Source organism: Apiotrichum porosum, assembly GCF_003942205.1.
Source record: "Apiotrichum porosum strain DSM 27194 chromosome Unknown scaffold_11, whole genome shotgun sequence".
NCBI classification, from domain to species: domain Eukaryota; kingdom Fungi; phylum Basidiomycota; class Tremellomycetes; order Trichosporonales; family Trichosporonaceae; genus Apiotrichum; species Apiotrichum porosum.
Genome location: NW_021167118.1, coordinates 1031161 through 1052173, shown reverse-complemented (window position 1 = coordinate 1052173; position 21013 = coordinate 1031161). Strand labels below are relative to the sequence as shown.

Sequence of the window (21013 nt, the reverse complement as noted above, 5' to 3'; positions counted from 1 at the left end):
TATACGGAGTAAAGCCAAATCACAAAGAGAGAGAGAGAGAGAGGGAGAACGAGAGAAGATGTAACACATATCAGGAATGAGAGCAATGCATTGGCGACGGTGGTAAGCAAACGTCACAGCACTAACCGGCTGAGAGAAACAGTTGGCAGTGGTCACGTGGTGCAAGTGCAATCCCAGTCTTGAGGCACGCGGCTGACTTCGCGGAATCAAATGTGCGGCCTCTTCGCCAAAACACAACACAACCACACGACCTCTCTCACCATCTTACTCATATCCAACCCCACCCACAACGACCCACACATCCTGCACCATGACGGCAGATGCACCTCCAGGACCGGCTGCAGGAGCAGCATCCACGCGTCCGCGCTCCCCGCCACCACCGAAGAAGGACAAGGTCGTCCCACCCCCCCCACCTCTGATCATCCGCGACAAGGCAAAGGGCGTGTCGTATACCCGCGCGGGGTTTCTTGGAGAAGTGCGTGGTGACCATGCAGACGGCTCCCTCACACCTCTATCTCTCTCGTGTGGTGATGTTGGTGGCGATGGCGTAATGGAGGCAGGGAGGGGTGGAGAGAGAGAGAGATGGAGGGAAAGCGCCGACTCTGAAGAGGTCAACATGGCCCGTGCTGACTATCACGCAGGGAGGGTTTGCGCGCGTGTACGAGGTGTTTGATGACTCTGGCCTGCGGCGTGCTGTCAAGGTCGTCAACAAGGCCAGCATCCGGACCAAGAAGAACAAGACCAAGGTGCGTTCAGGCGGCGGGTTGTTTGGCGTGATGGAGGTGGTCCTGCGTCGGAGTGTTTATGCCCGTTCGTTCCTGCAACACTTGCTCACACCGTGTCTCTAGCTGTGGGCCGAAATCAAGCTCCACCAGATGCTCAACCACCCGGACATTGTGCGCTTTGACGACTGCTTCGAGGACGACGAAAACGTCTACATGATCCTCGAGCTGTGCGAGAACGGTTCCCTCATGGACCTCTTGCGCCGCCGGAAACGCTACTCGGAGCCCGAGGCGCGATATTTCCTCGTCCAGCTCATCGCCGCGTGCCAGTACATGCACGACAACAATGTCATCCACCGCGACCTCAAGCTGGGCAACCTGTTCTTGGACGGCAACATGAACGTCAAGGTCGGCGACTTTGGGCTGGCAGCGTTGATCGAGAACGAGGGAGAGCGCAAGAAGTGAGCAGGTGATGGAGTGTCAACACAGCTGACATGGACAGGACAATTTGCGGTACTCCCAACTACATTGCACCCGAGGTGCTGTTTGACACGGCCAATGGACATTCGTTCGAGGTGGACATTTGGTCCGTCGGCGTCATCCTGTGAGCTCTTTCGCTCCTTGCACAGCTTACACCGCAGGTACACCCTCCTCATCGGCAAGCCGCCTTTCCAGACCAAGGATGTCAAGGCCATCTACCGCCGCATCCGCGAAAACCGCTACGACTTCCCCGCAGACAAGGAGATTTCGGCCTCTGCACGGGAGCTCATTGTCTCGATCCTCAACTCTGACCCCGTGAAGCGGCCCACTCTGCAATCCATCCTCGACCACCCGTGGTTTATGGAGGGCCAGTTTCCTTCGTACATTCCCAACTCGGCCAACGATATTGCTCCCGACTACTCGCACCTTACTCTGGCGCACAGCAGGCGCAACTTTGAGGCCGTCAAGCGTCGCGCGACCGGCGAGCAGCAGGCCACCACCCCTCCCACCAGCACCCAGCGCAGCGGCCTTGCCCAGTCCATTGTCAACCAGGAGCGCGACTTTAAGAACGCCGTCCAGCCCGACTCGCCAATCTCGGCTCTGCTCACATCCGCCCGCCAGCCCCTTGTCCAGGCTCCCGCAGCCATCAAGGAGCCTTCCCTCCTCCGCAAGCTCACCGCCGTTGGTGCGCAGAGCACCCTCAGCCCCGTCCGCCGCGGCACGATGCGCGCGCCGCCCACGGCTGTTACCGGTCCTGGCCCATCGAGCAAGGCGCCCGAGATGGACGAGGTGATCGAGGAGGAAGACGAGGAGGAGCCAGAGTCAGAGCCCAGGCGCGGCTACAACGTCGGCGTGCGCGACCGCGAGCTCGCCGCTCAAAAGGCCCGTATTGTCAGCCAAATGGCCGGTATGCGTCTCTCGGACGACCCAGACAAGGAGCCGCCGAAGGCGACACCAGCTGCGTCTATCACGCCGCCTCGCAAGGCACCTCTCGGCGAGGCTTTGGTACCCCAGCGCCAGGCGACGGCCGCCACCGCCCCCGCGCCGAGGAGCAGCGGGCGGAGGATAAACTACGACGCATTTGAGCATAACCTCGACTCGGGCCTCAAGTCGGGAGCAACGGGCGCGTTCCGGTCAGGTGAGTTAAGAGGGACACACGCTTTCTCTAACTCGGCAGGACTCGAGGATGAGCCTCCCGCACCCAAGGTGTTTGTCGTCTCGTGGCTCGACTACTGTGCCAAGTATGGCATGGGCTTTGCCATGTCTGATGGCACTGTGAGCGTGCATTTCAACGACTCTTCATCGCTCGTCCTTGCTCCAGCCAAGATGTACTTTGACCACATCACACCCGACGGCGACAAGGTCCACGAGCACCGTCGCTCCTATGCTGCCGACACGTACCCTTCAGACCTCAAGACGAAAGTCTACCTCTTGCACCAGTTTGAAAACTACATGCTCAGCCGGCTCGTGGGCAACTACGACTACACCTATGTCGACAGGGACAAGACGCGCGGCATGGTGTACATTGAAAAGTACCTCCGCATGAAGCATGTCATCCTCTTCCGACTCTCCAACGGTATCCTCCAGTTCAACTTTTACGACCACACAAAGCTCATTCTCTCCGACGACGGCCTCGTCGTGTCCGTCATTGACAAGCACTATTCGCTGCGCACTTGGAGCCTCGACGCACTGTGTCGTCCCGTCCCCGAGTCCGAGAGCAGCAAGGAGAAGCGCACGATCGAGCGTGTGGTGACCAAGCTCCAGTATGCGAGGTGAGTATAGGAAACCAACCACATTGCCGTTGCTGACAGGTTTTAGGGATATTCTCGCCAAGATCCGTGCACACGGCGGCATGGGCATGGCCGGTCGCGCTGCCCGCGAGCGTGATGCCAAGGACGCAAAGGACAAGGAGCGCGATGCTGCCGTGGCAGACAAGCTCCCCGAGTCTCGCTCGGCCACATCACACCGCGAGACCAGGGACAGGGACGTGCTCGACCGCGACACACGCGAAAACCGTGAGCGCGAGCGCGACTATCGCGATCACGATAGGGTGGAGCGCGTCGACCGCGACCGTCCCCGGCCGATCCGCTAGGTAAAGCCCTCGCTCGCCTTCTCTTGCTCTTCATTCTCTTGCATTTTCTCTCGTCGTTGTCGTTGTACTCTGTTTGGACTCTGCATTCATTGGCTATCATGGGACATGTGCCGTCACGCACGCACATATGAACAAGCAAGGGTACGGAAGTGGAGACGGACGGTGAGATTGCTCTCAGCCTCCAGCCGTGCAGCTCTCATCCGTCCCGTCATCTCGCTCCTTCTCAGTCATCAAACCTCATCGCCTTCTTAGTTCAGTGGCTAGAATTTTTCACTAGTAGTGTCGCTCAGCGTCTTGCTATGAAAGGGTCACCCGTTCAATTCGGGTAGAAGGCAACGACGAGCAGTAGGTCCTGGTCTCGCTCGCTTCCACCGCGGCCGCCGCGGCGGTGCGAGCGAATGAGACGACGACAGCCTACCCTATGGCTCAGTTGGTTAGCGCGTGGAGCTGTTATACCACCAGCAACTCCGAGGTCCCAGGTTCGAGCCCTGGTGGGGTAGAATGCTCTCCTTTTTCTTGTCCTGTGCATGTTGGAGGCTCTGGGAGGTGTTGGTGGGAGTGGTGGAGACGTCGGACGGTTGCGGGCGATGAAGAGAAGGTGAGAGGATCGACGATGTTGATTTTGGTTCCGCCGCCACACTGACCCTGTCGATTGGGGTGTGCTTTTGCACTCTCGTACCGAAAAAACGTGGGCAAGGTTGGGCATGCATGAGCAACTACAGATTTCAGAGCTACATATGCATAGGTAGGGGCTGCCTGGGGCTCTGCAGTGAGGGGGGCCCTGCTAAGACACCTCGTGGCAGCACGAACCGCTTGCAGGTTGAGCAGAGGGTTCCAACCCCACCGCCTGGCAAACCGGCAAACGCATAGCGTCTGTCGCGGCGTCTGCCATTACGGACGCAGTGTGTTTCTCCGGGTACAGAGAAACACCACAGCAAAACGAAGTTTCTCCACTATGCGCGACTCTGTGTGTTTCCGCTGACTGGGCAAAACACACTACGGGCTACAAGTAGTATTCCCAGTATAAAAACGGGGTTGTGTTGATTTTTCGGTTGTGGCCACCCGCGGCAGGTAGAATGGACCCCTTGTATCGTCAGCGATCAGCTTAAAACGACCCAGACTCGCCCCCCATTGGAGGTCTTTTTGTTGCCACCAACTTTGTGCGCGTAGACAATTGGAATCAGCTTGGAGTTGGGGTACATACCAACCCCGCTTCTGCACATGCCACCAAATCACCCACAATCAAACATGCATTTTCTACAAAGCTCATCAGGCTCTGCCACAGTCCTCTACCCAGACAAGCCAGCCCAGGTCCACCCACGGGCAACGACAATAGTCGCTGTTTGAGATGGGGGTGCTGCCGCATGGTCCCGTAGCTCCACGTTGTACTCTCCCTCGTGAACTCGCCAGTGGCCATCACTGCCTCCTTCCCACTGGCTGAACGCGTCCGACCCAAACACCATCTTCACCGTGGCGCTGTCGCCGGGGACAAGAATGCGTGTCTTGCCAAACGCCTCAAGAGATAGCACCGGGCGACCGCTGGCCACGTTGGCAGGGGACACAAAGGCCAGGACGGTGTGGCGACCGGGGCGGGATCCAGTGTTGGTGACGGTGACGGTCGCGCGCAGCTGCTTGCCAGCTGTAAAGGACTCGACACCTGCTATGGTGAAGTCACTGAGGGCAAACGCTGTATACGACAGGCCGTGTCCAAAGGGGAACATGGCCTCCACATCCTCGGTAACGTAGTGCTTGTATCCAACCAATAGACCCTCCTCATAGTGGACCGTTTCGTTGGTGCCCGGGAAGTTGCCAAAGGAAGGAGTGTCTTCAACCGACTTGGGGATAGTGACCGGCAGACGGCCGCTGGGGTTAACCTTGCCGCTGAGAATATCCGCCAGGCTGTGTCCAAGCTCTTGGCCAGGGAAGAAGCACTGCACAACTGCGTCGACTTCATCCAGCCACGGCATGCTGATCGGCGACCCGGTGTAAATAGCGACAATGACCTTTGCAGACGACTTGGCAAGGGCGTGAATAAGAGCGTCCTGCTTTCCGAGCAGGCTCATTGTTTCACGATCGAATCCTTCCGTCTCATAGTCCTGCCCTGTCAACCTCTATAGCCTGATTGAAACTCACGTTACCATGGCCAACGCACACCACCGCGGTACCGAGCTGTTCGGCGGTTGCAACAGCTGAGGCGATAACGTCCGATTCCTCTGTCTGCTTGAGGAACCCAAAGCTGTGATGGTCAGTAAGCTTCTCGAACGATTTACTCACTAAACACCGTTAAGCTTATAGCTTGTGGCGTACAGCAACTCTTCGTTGGACTGAAGGACGATCCGCACGCGGTAATTTCTCTTGCCCTCCAACGAGAGAGTGGTCTGGGTGGACAGCAGATCAAGACGCGCCTGAAGGAAGTCCTCGCGGCGGTTGGGCGTGGCAAGGGTAGAGCAGATGAGACGGTCGTCGAGGTACAGATCAGCCTTGGATGGTGCCGACATGAACAGGAGGTGTTCCCCAGTGGTCTGAGGGCAGAGCGTAAATGTCATCGTCGCCGTCCATCCGGGCGCCAGGTTTTGTGGGTATTCATCGAGGCAAGTCAACCACGGGCGGCGGAGGACACGCCTTTCGACGACTGAGCCATCCGCGTTGCGAAAGACGAGATCGCATCCATCCTGTCCGTTCTCGTTGGTGGCTACTCCAGCAGTGGGCGTCGGGGGAATGAAAAATGCGGGAACGCCGGGAACGAGTTGAACATGGTCAAACTGCCCAGACAGGCCCTCGAAGGGAGACACTTTGCGGTGGGGGTTGAGGCTCGCCGAACCCCCACCATGGGCAAGTGGAACCTTCGCAAAAACACCGACGGCAGCGACGGGTGTCGTGACGTTGAGAGGGAGGATACCGTTGTTCTTCAGCAGAACACTCCCTTCAGCGGCGGCGGTGCGAATCAGGTTGCGAGTTTCGGGGTCGTCATCAGCGACTTCCTCAGTCTCGGGCGGCAGGTCAAATCCCCCCGAGCGTTCGATACAACCAAGAATGTTGGCAGCGCGCTCTTTGACGGCGGCGGCCAGTGCTTCATCCTTCTCGGCAGCCTTCTTCAGTGCGTTATCGCCACGGAAGTGACCAAACGGCATTTCCACTAAACTTGTCAGGGCCACTAACACACCCTGTCCACTCGTGGCCACTCACAATCCATTCCTGCCAGGACGGCCGCCTCGAGCGAGTAGGTGCCCCACCAGTCGCTAGTCACAAACAGGTCTTTCACTCCCCATTCGCCCCTCACGACTCCCTGGAGAAGACGCTTCTGTTCGCCGACGTACGTCCCATTGACCTGTTCAGTGTCAGCAGCCGACGGCTGACGTGACGTACCTTGTTGTACGAGGTCATCATTCCGTGTGGCTGGGCGGTAGCGAACGCAATCTGGAATGGACGGAGATAAACCTCTCGGAGGGTCGTTTCGTCGACAACGACGTTCATGGTACGGCGAGTCTCCTCGGAGTCGTTGCAGATAAAGTGCTTGATGACAGCAGTGACACCGTGCTCCTGAAGGCCTCGGATGTAGCCCGAGGCCATCTTGCCCGACAGAACTGGGTCCTCTGAGAAACTCTACAGCGTCAGCCGGGACAGGGCATGTCCTGCTTACTTCAAAGTTGCGACCACCGAGGGGCGAACGATGAATATTGACCGTTGGACCGAGGAGAACGGAAGCGGACTTTGACTTGCAGTCCTTGGCGAGCGCAGTTCCAACAGCAAAGGCAAGCTCGGTGTCAAAAGTGGCCGCGAGGCCCACGCCGGCCGGGAAGAGAGACGCCTGTCGTCAGTAGCTGCCAACCGGATCGATCTTACGGTCGCTCCATCGATAAAATCCTTGCCTCTGCGATATGAGCTCGTGGTTCACGTCGATTAATAACTCACCGGCAACCGTTTGGGCCGTCGGACAGCTTGAGGCCAGAGGGCACACCGAGGCGCGGTACGCCACTGAGACGCCAAAAATCGGCGCCGTGAAGTAGCGTACTGGCCTCCTCGAGGGTGAGTTGTGCGGTAAGTTCAGTGCAGTCAAACATCTTGAACATGGGGAAGCCGATGCATCTCCCCGGCCATGCCTCTTATCTACCTTGTCGGTCCCGCCGTTGACTGAAATCTTATAACCGGAGGTGGAACAAGGAAATGGCATGGCCGTCGGATCAGAACACGGAAATGGCATCGCCGAAGAGTACACGGAAGTGGCATCACCGAAGCGAATACGCGAATACGTCCAGACCCCACCTTGGGTATTGTACACCATGGGGCACCATTGTGGGTTGAAGGTGGGCAAGGGACGACGATTCCTGACAGTAGCCTTATCACATGCATTCTCAGTTCATGCAGTGGGGAATGTCGGTGCAAAATGTACATATATATCTTGCGCAAAGTTGATCGTTTCCGTCAGTACTTCTTCCCCCCCAATCACCTCAGCGTCACCATGGCTACCCTCAACGAGAAGAAGGATGTTGACGGTCACGACTCCTTGGTCAAAGTTGTTGACCACATCGAAGTTGCCGACCCTGTCGACTCGGAGCCACTGTGGCATTACATCAAGCGCAATCGCCGTTCCGTCGGCTGGAGCGTTTTCATCTTGTCGTGAGCCACACTGGCCCATTGGTCATACTGACGTCGTCAGCCTCATGGTATCCTTTGGGTACGATGCGCTCCTCACTGGATCACTCATCGGCGTTCCCGCTTTCAAGCAACGCTTTGGTGTCTACGACGAGAGTGCCAACATGTACATTGTCAGCGCCATGTGGCAGTCTGTGTGGTCAGCCATGACCTACGTAGCCATGACGCTGGGTATCTTTATCACAGGCCAAGTTCACGGTCGCTACGGCGTTCGCGTCACCCTCATCGCCGCAGCCGTTCTCAGCGTCGGTGCCATCATCTCTGAGCAGCTGGCTCGTAACCCCCAGCAGTTCTTGGGGGCCAAGATCATCGCTGGCGTATCGTACGGCCTTCAGACAGCGACGGGCCTCATGTCTCTCCACTCGTACGCCCCAGAGAGACTCCGTGGCCCCCTTGGCACTTGCTTGAACAGCTTTATCCTTCTGTGAGTTGGACGTTTTGAGCGCTGCTGACATTCCAGTGGTGGCTGGCTTGCCAGTGGCGTGATCACCGGCACTGGTCAGGCCTACTTGAACTCTTCCCTGGCCTACCAGATTCCTTTCGCGCTGCAGTACATGTGAGCCCGATTTGAAGCGATGAAAACTGAGACGTAGGTTTGTCCTCATTTTGATCGGAGGCATTGTCTTCATCCCCGAGGCCCCCTCGTGGTACGTCCGCCGCGGCGAGCTTGACAAGGCCCGCGCGTCATTGGTCAAGCTCTACGGCAAAGACCAGCAGGATGCGGTCCAGGCAGAACTTGAGAGGGAGCAGACGGCGGCCGAGATCGAGCACGCCGCCAGTACCTCGGCTCCCGGCCTGCTTGAGCCCCTTCAGCGCGTGAGTTGTCACCTTAACAAATGTATGCTGATCAACAGAAAAACCTTCCCCGTACCATGATCAGTTCATGCCTCTTTGGGTTCCAGCAGCTGGTTGGTGGCAGTTTCGTCACCACCTACCTCACCTACTTCTTGTAAGCTTGGAGTCAAGGTGGTAGTTGACATTCCCAGCCAGGTGGCAGGCGCCCCCGAGACAATTTCCCTGAACCTTGGGATGATGTCGTTCTCTGTGCAGCTGCTGGGCAACATTTTCAGGTTGGTGGCAGCTGGATAACCAGGCGCTAACTACAGCTTCTTCCTCATTGACCGACTCGGCCGCCGCACTATTCTCGTTTGGGGCCTGTTCAGCATGACTGTGGTTCTCATCGTCATCGGCATCGCTTGGGCGGTGCGTACCCCGGCCAGTCTGTGGGTCATGGTAGCCTTCATGAGTGAGTTGCGCATACACGGGACACGACTGACATGACAGCGGTGTGGGCGTTCCTGTACCAGGCTTCGATCGGTGCCGTCGGCTATGCGTTGGCCTCTGAAATCCCTAGCGCTCGCCTCAGACCCGCGACTATCGGTATTGCTGGTCCTGTCGGTCAGCTCTGTGCCCTCGGAATGGGATTTGCGACGCCTTACGTACGTCCACACCGCATTCAAGGACTGACAACGTCTTAGATGATCAACCCCGACGAGGGAAACATGGGTGGACTTGTGGGATTCGTGTTTGCCGGCTTGTGTGCCATTGCTACCGTCTGGGCCTTTTTCTGTGTGCCCGAAACCGCTGGCAGGACTCGCGATCAGATCGAGGCACTGTGGGCCACCAAGGTACCGGTTCGCAAGTGGAAGGGTTACCAGCTTGACGCCGCCGGCGAGACCGTCGCTTAACATGGCCCATGAGAACAGGGGTGGCGAAAGACAGATTGTCTGCTGAATTGTTTTGTCCAAAATTGGGGAGTTAACAGATGATGAGTGTTAGTCGCATGCAACGTTTTTTGATTGTGGATCCTGGTTCCGACCACGTTCATCTCCTGTATGTCTCAGTCGCAATCGGAAAGAGTGTGGCCTATGGCCCTGCTCAAGTGACCAGCTCGGACGGTTGAAGGAAGAGGTTGAGCAGCTCGTCCAAAGTCAAGTCAAACGTTTCTGACTCGGCCTGCTTCACCGCATACTCTTGCCGAAGAGTGTCTAGGGCCGCCAAGGAGGCAGCAGCAGCATTCCACGATTCCGACAATTGGCTGAGGTAAACAACGAGTCGGTCCAGCGCCGCCTGTGCCTGCTCGTGCTCGTCTCGTCGGTCGGGCTGGTCGTACAAATCGGCCAGGACCAGCGTGATGTAGGCTGCCGAGATGTACAGTATCTGCCCGTCAGTAATCAGTAAACCGGCGCGCAGTTGAAATTCTCACCTGTGACATTGTGATCGGCGCCTTCCGCAAGGTAAACCGGTCGTCATAAATCCTAGCCAGCTCGATCGTGTCCAACGCAGCCCGCCAGCTCTGCATGCCTTCCTCACCGTCCAACATTCTGCGATGCAGGAATGGTCGGTTCAGGAGGATGAGCACGGCGTTATGGAGTGCCAAAACGCATCTGTTGTCAATTTTCGGTGCTCCAATGTGACTCACATGGCAGGCGGCGACGCTGGTGTCTCAAGTGGCCGGGGGTCAAACCGCGCACGCCTGGTATCAGCCCCAAGCAGCTTGAATCACTCACCAGGTTCGTAGCCTCTTGCGAAGGTCTTGAGCCTCGCACAAGGTGTTTCGCTGGTCCTTGCGGACGTTGTAAAACAACCGCATCACTTCTGTGCAGATGTCGCAGAGAGACACCATTGCCAATTGCAAGCCCCGGTCGTTGGATCGGCACTGAATCAACGGCTGGAACTCGGCCACCAGGTGTACATCATGATCCGTGCTGCTCATGGACGGTAGGCGCCCCAAGAACAACGCGAGAAGCCTTGACGTCAGCAAGCCATAACGGGCAGCAAACGCACTTGTCGTCTACATAGACCGTCCAGAACGCATCGTTCCGCAGCCGATGGGCCAGCGGTGACATGGTGCCGCTCTCGACCATTGGTGTGGTGTTGACATGGAGCCCTATCGCCAACGCAATCCGGGTCGTGACCCCTAAGGTGTTAGGTTACCTTTACTCAACTGCTTACCAGACAAGATCCAAGCTGAACTGGAACCAGATTCACTGGCCTCAAGAGAGAGAAGCACCATGGCAATGACCGTAGTTGACTTGGGTCGATCTATTTCGGAAGCCAGCATCGTGTAGGCTGCTTGGATGAACACAGAGCCGTACTGCTGGCGGTAGGGCGATATGTGCAAAGCCGTCGACAGGATGCAGAGGTGCAGAAAGAGGGAATAACCATCTGTTGGGGCGCCTTTGGCGATGCCGAGTCGGAAAGCGTCTTCGTCAACGAACCCGTTGAAGCCGTTCAAGTGGGTAAAGTAAAGAGATAAGAGTTCGTCGTGGGCGCCAACTGTCAGGTTGAAAGACGCAATCAAGTCCTCATGGAGGTACGGGTTTAGCCATTGATAATCTGATGGTCAACTTCACACCCATCGATCCACGCACCTCACCGGAAAATAGTGCATTGGGCTGGATTTGGCGAGGCGGAACGGAAGTTGGACCCATGTAAGTGAGGTCTCCGTTCTGGGCAAAATGTAGGACCTCAAACGTGGAGCTGTCGCCGCCTGGAGCCTGGGCGGTATCGCGCTCGTCTGGTGCTGTAGACTGTGCGGGCACAGCCCGCCGGAATCCCACCTCGCTGCTGCCCAAATCGCCATTCTGCAGTTGCGTGATATGGCTTTCGAGCATGGCAATGTGTCTCTCGAGCTCTTCAATACGTCGGTGCGGTCGGTTGCTGGGTATCAGAATGCCGTTTGCTTGGATCTCTACTGTACCTTCGGCGCCCGTCGACAGACTGCGAGTAGTCACACGTGCTGCCCCGCCCTGTGCATGGCCCGCATGACGGCTGGACGGAATCGCACTTGATCTTTCGGTGCCGACAGTTGCTGCATGCAAATGCTGCGTTGCGGCGGCTGGGAGGCATGGTGAAGCGTTTGCGAAAATGAGACCGAGTGTACAACAATGAAATCCAGGGGAGATCCGCCAGGAGTTGTGGGGCTGCAAAAGTCGCCGAGAGCTCTCGTTTTTGGCACCCGAATCACGTGCAACATGTCCTTTGTGCACTGGTGTTCTCTGATATCTCATCGTCGTGATCACCACAGCCCTCGCATCACTCTCCCATCTGCTACGTCGGTACAAACTATAACCCATCGACAGCCCATTCAAACTGCACACCCAGGCCTTGGAAAAACTCCTTCTGATAAGCGACGGGCATCACTGCCATCACATTGGGGTCCCTGAATGTCAGCCTATGACAGAGGCGAACGACTCACATGAAGGTCTCAGTGTCCGCGAACAACGCTGCTCCAGCACTGGAAGCAGCTGCCGCAGTGTAGTGCTTCTCCGACTTGTAGACGTACACCGAGATGCTATCGTACTCGGGCAGTGAGAGGCTGTCCCCCAAAAGACCCGAGCGCCGCACTGGAAGCTGTATGTACTTGAGGATACCAGGCATCTTAACAGCAAGATGAAAATGGACCTGTAGTAATCAGCGACTTGCGTCACCCCCTGCCTTACGTTGTGGTAGTGGTGGAGGTACTCTTCCAGAGACAAGCTTGGAAGGCGCTTGCACATGTAAACAATCGCGAACAGCGAGTCCTCTGGCTTGGTGGTGTCGACGGCCATGGCAGTGTTCAACTTTCCTTTGGCGGTACTGAACAGGTCAGAGCTCCTTTATTTGGATCAGCTCGATGCTCATGGGTCAGAAGTAACGGCCTCCAAGTGTTCCCAACTGAGCCACCTCCGTCAGGATAGGGTCGTCAGTAAGACGGCGATGACATTCCCGCCACGGCGATGGCATTCCCGCGTTATCGTGTACAGAGTGAGAACGGAAATGCCACTTCCGACGTGAAAGGCCGGCAACCCATATTTCGTGCGACTACCCGACTACTTAAGGCAGCCTTGCTGTGCTGTGTCTCCTCAGCACTACACATCTCCTATACCGATACCATGTCTTCTCTCCAGTACTTCTCCTACGAAAAGGTCGGCAAGGAGCTCGAGGAAAAGCACGGCTTCTGCGCTGCTGTGCGCGTCGGCGACACGATCGAGTGCTCCGGACAGGGTGGGTCATGACCGCCGCCGCCAGACAAGCTAACAGCCAGGTGGCTGGGACCCCAACACATTTGTCATCTACCGCGAGATCAACGCCCAGATTGATGAAGCCTTTAAGAACGTCGACCTCGCGCTCCGCGCCGCCGGTGGCAAGGGCTGGGACCAGGTGAGTCTGCACCTCCATTGGGTATGCGCTGACAGCGGTCAGGTCTACAAGGTTCGCTCGTACCACGTCCCCCTGAACAGCGAGGCTATCGAGGCTATGACTAGGAACTTTGCCAAGTGGATGCCCAACCACAAGCCCATCTGGACCTGCGTCGGCGTGACCCGTCTGGGCGAGGACGACATGCGCGTCGAGATCGAGGTGAAGGCATACGACCCCAAACAGTAGAAGGAGACTAGAGTCACTCTCTAAAATGTAACTTGTGCATGCAACACCTGATCCCGAGCCCAGGGTTGCCTCAGTGGGTGATTAGAAAGCTGGAGATGAACCAACGTTAAATGCAACCTTACAAGGTGGCCATCGGCTACGTTGAGGGAGGGGAGAACTGATTAACGTTTGGCATCGGGCTCTTGGCCTGCTCTTGGGCTCTTGGGCTCTGGACGTGTTAGTAAACATATAAATGCCCCCCTCTTTACCTTGCCCACTGATCCACGTGAAACACATTAGGGATGTCGCCGCGTTTGCCATGACGGACGTAGTGTGTTTCTCACTGCACCCAGAAAGACGACAGCAAAACGAAGTGTCGCAGCTGTCGGCGCGTCCATGTGTTTCCGCCGACTGGCCCAAACACACAATGTACACGACAGAAGTAGTATTCTCAATTTAAAAACGTAGCCATGTTGTCGTTTCCGGTCTGCCATCTCCAAAGCGTGTTCTGTCAGTGGTTCAGTTCAGCACCAGTCTGTACAGTAAGTACAAGTGGTGATCATATCCTCCGTTTATCTATGTTGCGGGCCCCGTCATCACAGTCCCCTGCTCCTCACAATACCGGCAATACTCCTGGTGGCCAGCTCGAGGAACGCAATACCGTCGGCAGCGGCATTCTCCAGCATGCCCACGGCACCGCCTGCGTCATCGAGCCTGCGGAGGTTGCGACGCAGCGTGACGAGGGCAGCGGCAAGGTGGGGGTTGCCCTCAGCTGTGGTGGACTCTGCATCTGCGGGGTAGGGTTGCAGGAGGTGGGATTCTGGTAACGAGTGTCAGCATCGCACCACGGGTGAACACCATGAGCTGGATACCCAAAACACAATGCTACTCACCGGCCGAGAGGTAGGCGACGGCAAGGCCAACCCTGGTGGTGTACCACTCGACACCCGCGCCACGAGGCTCGCGCATCACGCCGGTGCCCTTGTTGAGGTGTGCGTCGTACACGGCGGCATCGGCAATATCCCATGCATACTTGAGGGGTGCAGCGGCGTCAAGAGTCGGGATCGGAAGACGACCACCGGTGCGTTCCAACAAGCTAGACGCCGCACCCGAGCCAGAGCGCCAGACGGCCTTGGATATGGGTCCAGGACCGTAGAGGGGGACAGAAGGCAGGCGAGCGCGCAGAGCTTGCAGGACGAGTGGTGGGAGGGGCATGGATGGGGTTGAGGGGGTGGACATGAGCGCGTACGCCTCGACGAGGTGCTCGCCTGTGGCGGCCGAGTGCTCCAGTCGACGGGCAAGGACACCTTGGACGCCAGATCCCTTCTTCATGTCCTCCAGGCCGGCCTCGGCGAACGCATTGACGAGCTCGCGCGGGCCAGCGGTTCCGGGACCAAAGAGCGTGTCGATGACGGATTCCTCGAGCTGGGGCTTGTAGTCTGGGTGGGAGGGAGGGAGGGATGCGAGGGACGTCGTGAGGGCTGCACGTGTGAAGCTTGTGCGGCCGAGGTTTGGGATTGCGTGTTTGAGAATAGCTGTCTTGAGCGACATGGTGGGCGGTGGACTGGACGAGTGGGTGTTGTGAAAGGAGAATCGGCGCGGGTGTCGCCGGAAATGATCCGCCAGGAAAAAGTCGAAACCACTCGGATCCACAGAGTCTGTTTTTATCAACAACAACCACTCTCCCCCCACACACCATGGCCGCTCGCGCTCTCTCCCGCGCGGCATCACGCCGCGCTCTCGCATCAGCGACACGGCCACAGTTGAGCTACGCCACAGCACGTTCCGCTACTGCTACCGCTGTGGTTGCCCGCCGCTTCAACTCGACAACCTCCACTCTCAAGCCATTCACCCTTCCAGCTGGTAGCCTGCGTGCGCACAATGGTGCTCGCTCGACCATCACCCATGAGATTGAGAACCTCTCGTCGTCACTCGTGGGCCAGCCCATTGTAGTTGCGGGCTGGATCGAGGCCGCTCGTCGCGCCAACGACAAGCTTTCGTTCATCGTGCTCCGTTCATCGGCAGGCAGCGTCCAACTGGTCGTCCGTGACCCCGCACTGGCGACTGAGATGCTCTCGTGGCCCCTCGAGAGTGTTATTCAGATTGACGGCAACGTTATTGAGCGCAAGGCCAAGGGCAAGTCGTCGTCCTCACCCACCGATGACATCGAGGTTGAGGTCTCGCGCGCTGTCCTCCTCAACCCGGCCGAGTCCCTTCCCTTCCTCCCCACCCGCACTCCTCTGGCCAACGAGGACCTGCGCGCAGCCCACAGGTATCTTGACCTCCGCCGCCCCGAGCTCGCCAACAACCTGCGTACGCGCTCCAAGGTTACCCACCTCATCAGGTGTCACCTGCACGACCTTGGCTTCACAGAGGTCGAGACACCCGTGCTGCTCAACTCGTCGCCCGAAGGTGCGCGCGAGTTCCTCGTCCCCACGCGCGTCTCGTCTGGTGCCCAGCCTGCATTCTATGCCCTTCCCCAGTCGCCTCAGCAGCCCAAGCAGCTCCTTGTGGCCTCGGGTGCTGTACCCCGCTATTTCCAGTTGGCCCGCTGCTTCCGTGACGAGGACGGCCGCAAGGACCGCCAGCCCGAGTTTACGCAGGTTGACCTCGAGATGGCCTTTGTCGACGGTGCCGCACAGCCTACTGCCGAGCTTCCGGCTTCCGGTTCTGCTCCTTGGCTGATGGGCGGTGGTCAGGTGCGGGACGTGATCGAGTCGCTGGTCCAGAAGATCTGGAAGGACGTCAAGGGTGTCGACCTGCAGCGTCCTTTCCGCGTCATGCCCTATGAGATTGCAATGGACGTCTTTGGATCCGACAAGCCCGACACTCGCTTCGAAATGTACACTCTCCCCATCGGCTACTACCCGACCCTTTCTGATGCGAGCCTCGACAAGGTCCTCGTGGACGAGAATGCCAGCACCGTCGAGTGGATGGTCACCCCGGCGGCCATTGCCGAGGGTCTTGACGTCAACGCGTTTGCGACCCAGACTATTGACTATGTCCGCATCACCGAGAAGAACCAGTACTCGTGGCTCGCAGAGTCGGTCCTCACCTTGCCACTCGGCCTCAAGCTCGACTCGAGCCTTCCCGGCGGCGTTCAGCCCGGCGACATTGTCTGGCTCTCGCGCCGGCCCAAGATTGCCGAGGGCGGATGGACAAACCTCGGCAGGCTGAGGGTGCAGATCATGGAGGACCGCGTCGACAAGGGACTCGTGACTCTTCCCTCTGAACCGCATTTCCTCTGGGTGACGGGTTTCCCCCTGTTTACAAAGGCCGACGAGGACAAGGACTTCCTCTCTCGTGGCCGCTGGGCATCCACGCACCACCCGTTCACCGCGCCCGTGGCGGAAGACCTGGCGGAATTGGAACGCGGCGAGGTCGCCCGCGTCCGTGGCCAGCACTACGACCTGGTCCTGGATGGCCAGGAGATTGGCGGTGGCAGCGTGCGTATTCACGACGCAAAGCTGCAAGAGTATGTCATGCGCGAGGTTCTCCAGCTCGACGACCAGGAGGTCGACCGCTTTAGCCACCTGTTGCAGGCGCTCAAGTGCGGTGCTCCTCCCCATGGCGGTATTGCCCTCGGTGAGTTATTTGAGTTTTAGTCTCGCATCAACTGACATTTCTCTCTCAGGCTTTGACCGGCTCATCGCCATCCTGTGCGGCGCAAAGTCCATCCGCGACGTCATTGCCTTCCCCAAGACTGGTGGCGGTGCTGACCCCGTCTTCCGCTCGCCTAGTGCAAGCAACGACGACGTGTTGGCAGAGTATGGCATCAAGCCCAGGGCAGAGGCCCCAGCTCCCGCTCCGGCTGCTGAGGCTGCTGAGACTGAGGCCCTTGCCGCCGACGACAAGTAGTAAGGTTGCCCAAAACATCTAGATTAGAAACTGTTTGCTCCCATGTTCAATCTGCACCATTCGCGACATATGCATTCCACTCGTACATGATCATCATCCAGTCCAAGAACTGTGCAGGGGGAGGGGGGGGGGGGGGGGGTATTGAGGGTGGTGAGGGCCGACTATTAGGGAACGGCTCGGGAAATTGCTGGTGTTGGGGAAGGGTAGATATAGTTGGCTCTGGCTCTTCAGATGCTGCTCTCCGGGATGTCTCGCCACATGCGTTCATGTGGCGTCCACCGCGTACTCGGATAACGTTGCCTGCTGGTCTCGATCTAGAACTCGAAGCCAGCCGAACGGAACACGTTCAGGTCAGTGCCGGGACGAGCCTGGTCGGCGAGGGCGGGCATGTCGAGGGCCACGAGGGCGCGCCGCAAAGTCGCCCAGAGCGAGTATGCCTCGGGCGCGGATGAGCCGCCATCGTTGGGCTGGAGGGCAAGGGCAGCAAGGACTGAAGGTGTGTGTCAGCCAAACACGTCAAAAGAAGCTATGGCAAATACTCACAATGCTCGGCAGCCTCGCGGTGCACACCAATGTTGAGGCACGCGACACCGAGGTTGGCGATCGCGCGGGTGAATGTGGGCTTGATCTCGAGGGCGCGGCGGTATGCGTCGACGGCCTCTTCGGGGTCACCGCCGTTGGCCAAAGTCGCGCCGAGACGGTTCCAGAGCAGGTAGTCGTCGGGGCGCTCGCCCAGAGCAGCCACCCAGCATGAACGGGCCTCGCCATACTCTCCTTGCATGTAGTAGAGCGTGCCGAGGCCGACCTGGACATCGGGGTCGACGGAGCCACCCTTGGCGTACTGGTCGCGCGCGAGGCCGAGGTACTGCTCGGTCATGCGCTGGTGGAGCGCCCAGGGGTTGTCAGACGAGATAAACTCGGAACGCGAGGGCTCGGGCCCAGCGTGGGTCGGGTGGAGGACCTGGAGGAGCTGGTGCAGGGTTGTGAGGGCAGCCAAGTCGAGCGACTCGTTGACATACGAGATGGCGAGGTTGGTGAGCAACTCTCCGGCGGCACGGTCGGCTCCAGGCTCCATGATGGTCTTGCGGCCTTGTTCAAATGCCGCAAGTGCCTTGTCTTCCATCTCATTCTCGGCCTGGGTACGGCCAAGGACGGCCCATGCCTGGGACCTGGTTACGCCGGCCTGAGCAACCTCTGCGTCGGTCGCGCGGCGCAAGAACGTCTCAATCAGCAGGGCGCCGTCCGACAGCGCGCCGCCAGCGGACAGCACGTTGGTGGCCTCGTGCCATGCCGCGACGGGAGCAAGCGAGTCGTACTTGTTCGGGTTGGTAAACTGGTACTCGACGGGAGGCGGGAGGCCATTCTCAGTGAGGGGGGCTTCGTCACGAAGAGCAGCGCCGGTGCCAAACTCCATCTGTTCGTCGAGACCCGCCTGTCCCAGGTCATCGCGCTTGAGCTCGTTCTCGAGAATGTCAAAAGTGTCGTCCTGGCCATCGACAAACTGGAGGCGTCAGCAATGTGAACGCCATGCGCAGCCTATGGCCAACGCCGACGAGACTCACCTGGCTAAACTCGGCCTCCCACTCTGCAAGCTGGTTGAGACGCTCGGCCTCGGGCTTCAGGCTCTCCCAAACGGCGTCCAGGTCGCCCTTGAAATCCGTCTCCGTCACCTCGGGCTCAGACTCGATCGGCTTCTCCTCGACTGTAGCCTCCTTGGCCTCTGCCTCCTCTTGGACGTCGTTTTGGGCACGCGCGTCGGCGAGCGCAGCCTCAAACGCCGCCTCCATCTCAGCGTGACCGGCCGGGATGGCAGTCGGCTGCTGGAGCTGCTGGGCGTACATGGGCTGCAGACGGGGCTGGTACGTCTGCATACCCATGCCACCGGCAAACGGGTTGGGCGGCATCGAGTACATTTGCTGCTGCTGCTGCTGGAGCTGGTGGGCTGGCGAGTCAAAGTCGACCTGACGGCCCTTGCCCTTGCCAGTGGAGAATGACTCTGCCCACGCCGAGCCGCCCGACACGGGAGACGGGGCAAACTGCTGTGGCGAGGCCGAGCCGTTTCGGGACCACTGGCCCTGCTGCTGCTGTGAACGGAAGCGTTCCCACTCGGCGTTCATGTCGGGTCCCGGGACGGCGCGCTGGGGCTGGTGCATCGGCATTTGCATTGCTGGCCCAGGCTGCGAAAGCGCCTGGGACAAGTGCGAGAGGTTGAACGGGTGCGGGACGGCCGACGCCTGGCCATGCTGGGCAGCCTGCGGGACACCGCCGAGGGGACGGAACGCAGCTTGGGAAGAGGAGCCAGCACCGGGGGAGCTGACGCGGTCCTGGACAAACGGTGTCAGCGGCGAGTGTTCTTTTGGTGTGGGGCTGTGGGGCTTTGGGGAGAGACGCTTACGCGGAAGAGAGAGTTGTCGACGCCCTCGCGCTTGAGGACTTGGTTGAGGGGGTTTGACCCGCTCGAGCAGTCTGCGCCGTTGAGGAGGGACTGCATGGTGGGTGTGGTGTTGTGGTTGTGGTTGTGGAGGGAAAGGCTGATGAGTAATGAGCAATGGAAACGGGAAGCCCCAGAGCGTACAGCGTAGATGTGCGTGGAATAACCGTGCCCGGCGCTGGCTGGGTGGGGTGTGGGTGGCCTGGGTGGGGGGCCGGCGTGTGGGCCCGGGTATGTCCGGTTAGCCACCAAAATGCCCCCGCGCGCCGACGCCGATACCACCGCGCGGGGGGCGGAAGAACGGACTTCGGACCTGGCCGCCGCGTGTGGCCTCCGCCGTGGCCGTGGCCGTATGGCGCGCGCCGTCGGTGTCACCGAGGACAGCACAACCTTTCTCTTTCTTAGGGTCAGATCGCTTTGTAGGCAAGCGGTTCTTAATGCTTACCTTGCGTTCACGCAAGCAAAAGAGGTTGCCGTCAACAGCCACCGCCGGTTCATTCACTGGAGCATGTCGTCCCATGCCCATGCTCAACTCAATCGTCCCCAACCAAAAGTCACCTTTCCACTGTTCCCCCTGTGCACATGCCTGGAAAGCGACACCTTTTCTTCTCCACTTGACTATCACTACTGCACTACAAGGTACAGAACAAAAAGAAAAAGACATGGCCCGCCCACTGATCACGGACTGGCCGCCACTAACCGCCGACCGCTCTCTCCCCCACAGCGACCCCGCCTCCACCCGCGACGATCCGGAGACTTTTGCCGCCCCCAGCCGCCCGCCGCCCACCTACAGCCAGAGCCAAACACAGGATGGTCGTCTACCACCAAACCAACTATCAGCCCCACTACTTGTGTCTTGGGCTCCTGCATCGGCCACCTCGTCCATGGCAACACTCGGCTCCAAGCGCCGATATGATGATGATGACGACGACGACAAGGAATACACACCACCGCCATTAGAAAAGCGCAGGAGGGACAATGTCACTGGTGAGTGATAACATTGGCCATTGGACTGTTTGCGCGACACTCGTGTTGACGTTTTGTGTCCAGTCGAGCATCCAGATACCATCCGTGTCCATCTCGACGTGGTGAGAGGATACAGTCCTACATATGATGTCGCCCCCGAAACGACTGTGGACAAGCTACTCGTGAGTTATTGTCTTCATTGGATTGGGCATAAACTGACTGGCGGCCGACAGAAATCATACGCCGCGAGCCGTAGCTTTGACCCAAGCACGCTCCAGGCAGCCATCTTCCTCACATCTGGCAACCAGAAACAGAACCAGCTCAAGTTGGTATCTGCTGACAACACGGTCCAGGATGTGGTGGAGATGCTGCATGAGAACGGCTATCTGGCGTTTGGCGAGGGGATAGAGTTGATTGTCTTTGAGGACAAGTCTAGAGCGAGGGCAACTGTCTGACCTATCT

General features: G+C 58.6%; 11 protein-coding genes and 2 non-coding genes across 13 annotated transcripts; 7 read left to right on the top strand and 6 right to left on the bottom strand.

Annotated features, from left to right (window-relative positions):
* Positions 1-310: 310 nt before the first annotated feature.
* Positions 311-3294, top strand: CDC5 (Cell cycle serine/threonine-protein kinase cdc5/MSD2; the record flags this gene model as incomplete). The annotated part of the gene is made up of 7 exons (XM_028617774.1): positions 311-475; positions 642-746; positions 849-1183; positions 1225-1326; positions 1364-2340; positions 2380-2974; positions 3021-3294. The coding sequence occupies 7 exons, from the start codon at positions 311-313 to the stop codon at positions 3292-3294; spliced, it is 2553 nt and encodes an 850-aa protein (XP_028474237.1).
* A 242-nt stretch (positions 3295-3536) lies between these two features.
* EHS24_002023 lies at positions 3537-3629 on the top strand. Its single transcript has one exon. It is a non-coding gene; the product is annotated as a tRNA-Thr (tRNA).
* Positions 3630-3709: 80 nt separating this feature from the next.
* On the top strand, positions 3710-3794 carry EHS24_002022. The gene has a single exon. It is a non-coding gene; the product is annotated as a tRNA-Asn (tRNA).
* A 789-nt stretch (positions 3795-4583) lies between these two features.
* Positions 4584-7355, bottom strand: EHS24_002021 (uncharacterized protein; the record flags this gene model as incomplete). Its single annotated transcript, XM_028617773.1, has 8 exons — positions 4584-5390; positions 5428-5530; positions 5569-6430; positions 6481-6622; positions 6661-6897; positions 6935-7051; positions 7138-7165; positions 7207-7355. The coding sequence occupies 8 exons, from the start codon at positions 7353-7355 to the stop codon at positions 4584-4586; spliced, it is 2445 nt and encodes an 814-aa protein (XP_028474236.1).
* Positions 7356-7753: 398 nt separating this feature from the next.
* On the top strand, positions 7754-9635 carry EHS24_002020 (uncharacterized protein; the record flags this gene model as incomplete). The annotated part of the gene is made up of 9 exons (XM_028617772.1): positions 7754-7911; positions 7952-8371; positions 8408-8503; positions 8541-8763; positions 8802-8896; positions 8934-9017; positions 9054-9193; positions 9232-9386; positions 9426-9635. The coding sequence occupies 9 exons, from the start codon at positions 7754-7756 to the stop codon at positions 9633-9635; spliced, it is 1581 nt and encodes a 526-aa protein (XP_028474235.1).
* Positions 9636-9825: 190 nt separating this feature from the next.
* Positions 9826-10270, bottom strand: EHS24_002019 (uncharacterized protein; the record flags this gene model as incomplete). The annotated part of the gene is made up of 2 exons (XM_028617771.1): positions 9826-10107; positions 10154-10270. 2 exons carry the CDS (start codon positions 10268-10270, stop codon positions 9826-9828), a joined length of 399 nt encoding a protein of 132 aa, XP_028474234.1.
* Positions 10271-10867: 597 nt separating this feature from the next.
* EHS24_002018 (uncharacterized protein) lies at positions 10868-11564 on the bottom strand (the record flags this gene model as incomplete). Its single annotated transcript, XM_028617770.1, has 2 exons — positions 10868-11226; positions 11327-11564. The coding sequence occupies 2 exons, from the start codon at positions 11562-11564 to the stop codon at positions 10868-10870; spliced, it is 597 nt and encodes a 198-aa protein (XP_028474233.1).
* Positions 11565-12015: 451 nt separating this feature from the next.
* Positions 12016-12330, bottom strand: EHS24_002017 (uncharacterized protein; the record flags this gene model as incomplete). The annotated part of the gene is made up of 2 exons (XM_028617769.1): positions 12016-12112; positions 12149-12330. 2 exons carry the CDS (start codon positions 12328-12330, stop codon positions 12016-12018), a joined length of 279 nt encoding a protein of 92 aa, XP_028474232.1.
* Positions 12331-12824: 494 nt separating this feature from the next.
* EHS24_002016 (uncharacterized protein) lies at positions 12825-13317 on the top strand (the record flags this gene model as incomplete). Its single annotated transcript, XM_028617768.1, has 3 exons — positions 12825-12899; positions 12973-13092; positions 13135-13317. 3 exons carry the CDS (start codon positions 12825-12827, stop codon positions 13315-13317), a joined length of 378 nt encoding a protein of 125 aa, XP_028474231.1.
* Positions 13318-13892: 575 nt separating this feature from the next.
* On the bottom strand, positions 13893-14847 carry EHS24_002015 (uncharacterized protein; the record flags this gene model as incomplete). The annotated part of the gene is made up of 2 exons (XM_028617767.1): positions 13893-14116; positions 14190-14847. The coding sequence occupies 2 exons, from the start codon at positions 14845-14847 to the stop codon at positions 13893-13895; spliced, it is 882 nt and encodes a 293-aa protein (XP_028474230.1).
* A 146-nt stretch (positions 14848-14993) lies between these two features.
* EHS24_002014 (uncharacterized protein) lies at positions 14994-17154 on the top strand (the record flags this gene model as incomplete). The annotated part of the gene is made up of 2 exons (XM_028617766.1): positions 14994-16881; positions 16931-17154. The coding sequence occupies 2 exons, from the start codon at positions 14994-14996 to the stop codon at positions 17152-17154; spliced, it is 2112 nt and encodes a 703-aa protein (XP_028474229.1).
* A 314-nt stretch (positions 17155-17468) lies between these two features.
* On the bottom strand, positions 17469-19645 carry PEX5 (Peroxisomal membrane signal receptor PTS1; the record flags this gene model as incomplete). Its single annotated transcript, XM_028617765.1, has 4 exons — positions 17469-17644; positions 17698-18655; positions 18717-19478; positions 19550-19645. 4 exons carry the CDS (start codon positions 19643-19645, stop codon positions 17469-17471), a joined length of 1992 nt encoding a protein of 663 aa, XP_028474228.1.
* Positions 19646-20469: 824 nt separating this feature from the next.
* Positions 20470-21006, top strand: EHS24_002012 (uncharacterized protein; the record flags this gene model as incomplete). Its single annotated transcript, XM_028617764.1, has 3 exons — positions 20470-20572; positions 20636-20733; positions 20785-21006. 3 exons carry the CDS (start codon positions 20470-20472, stop codon positions 21004-21006), a joined length of 423 nt encoding a protein of 140 aa, XP_028474227.1.
* Positions 21007-21013: the final 7 nt, after the last annotated feature.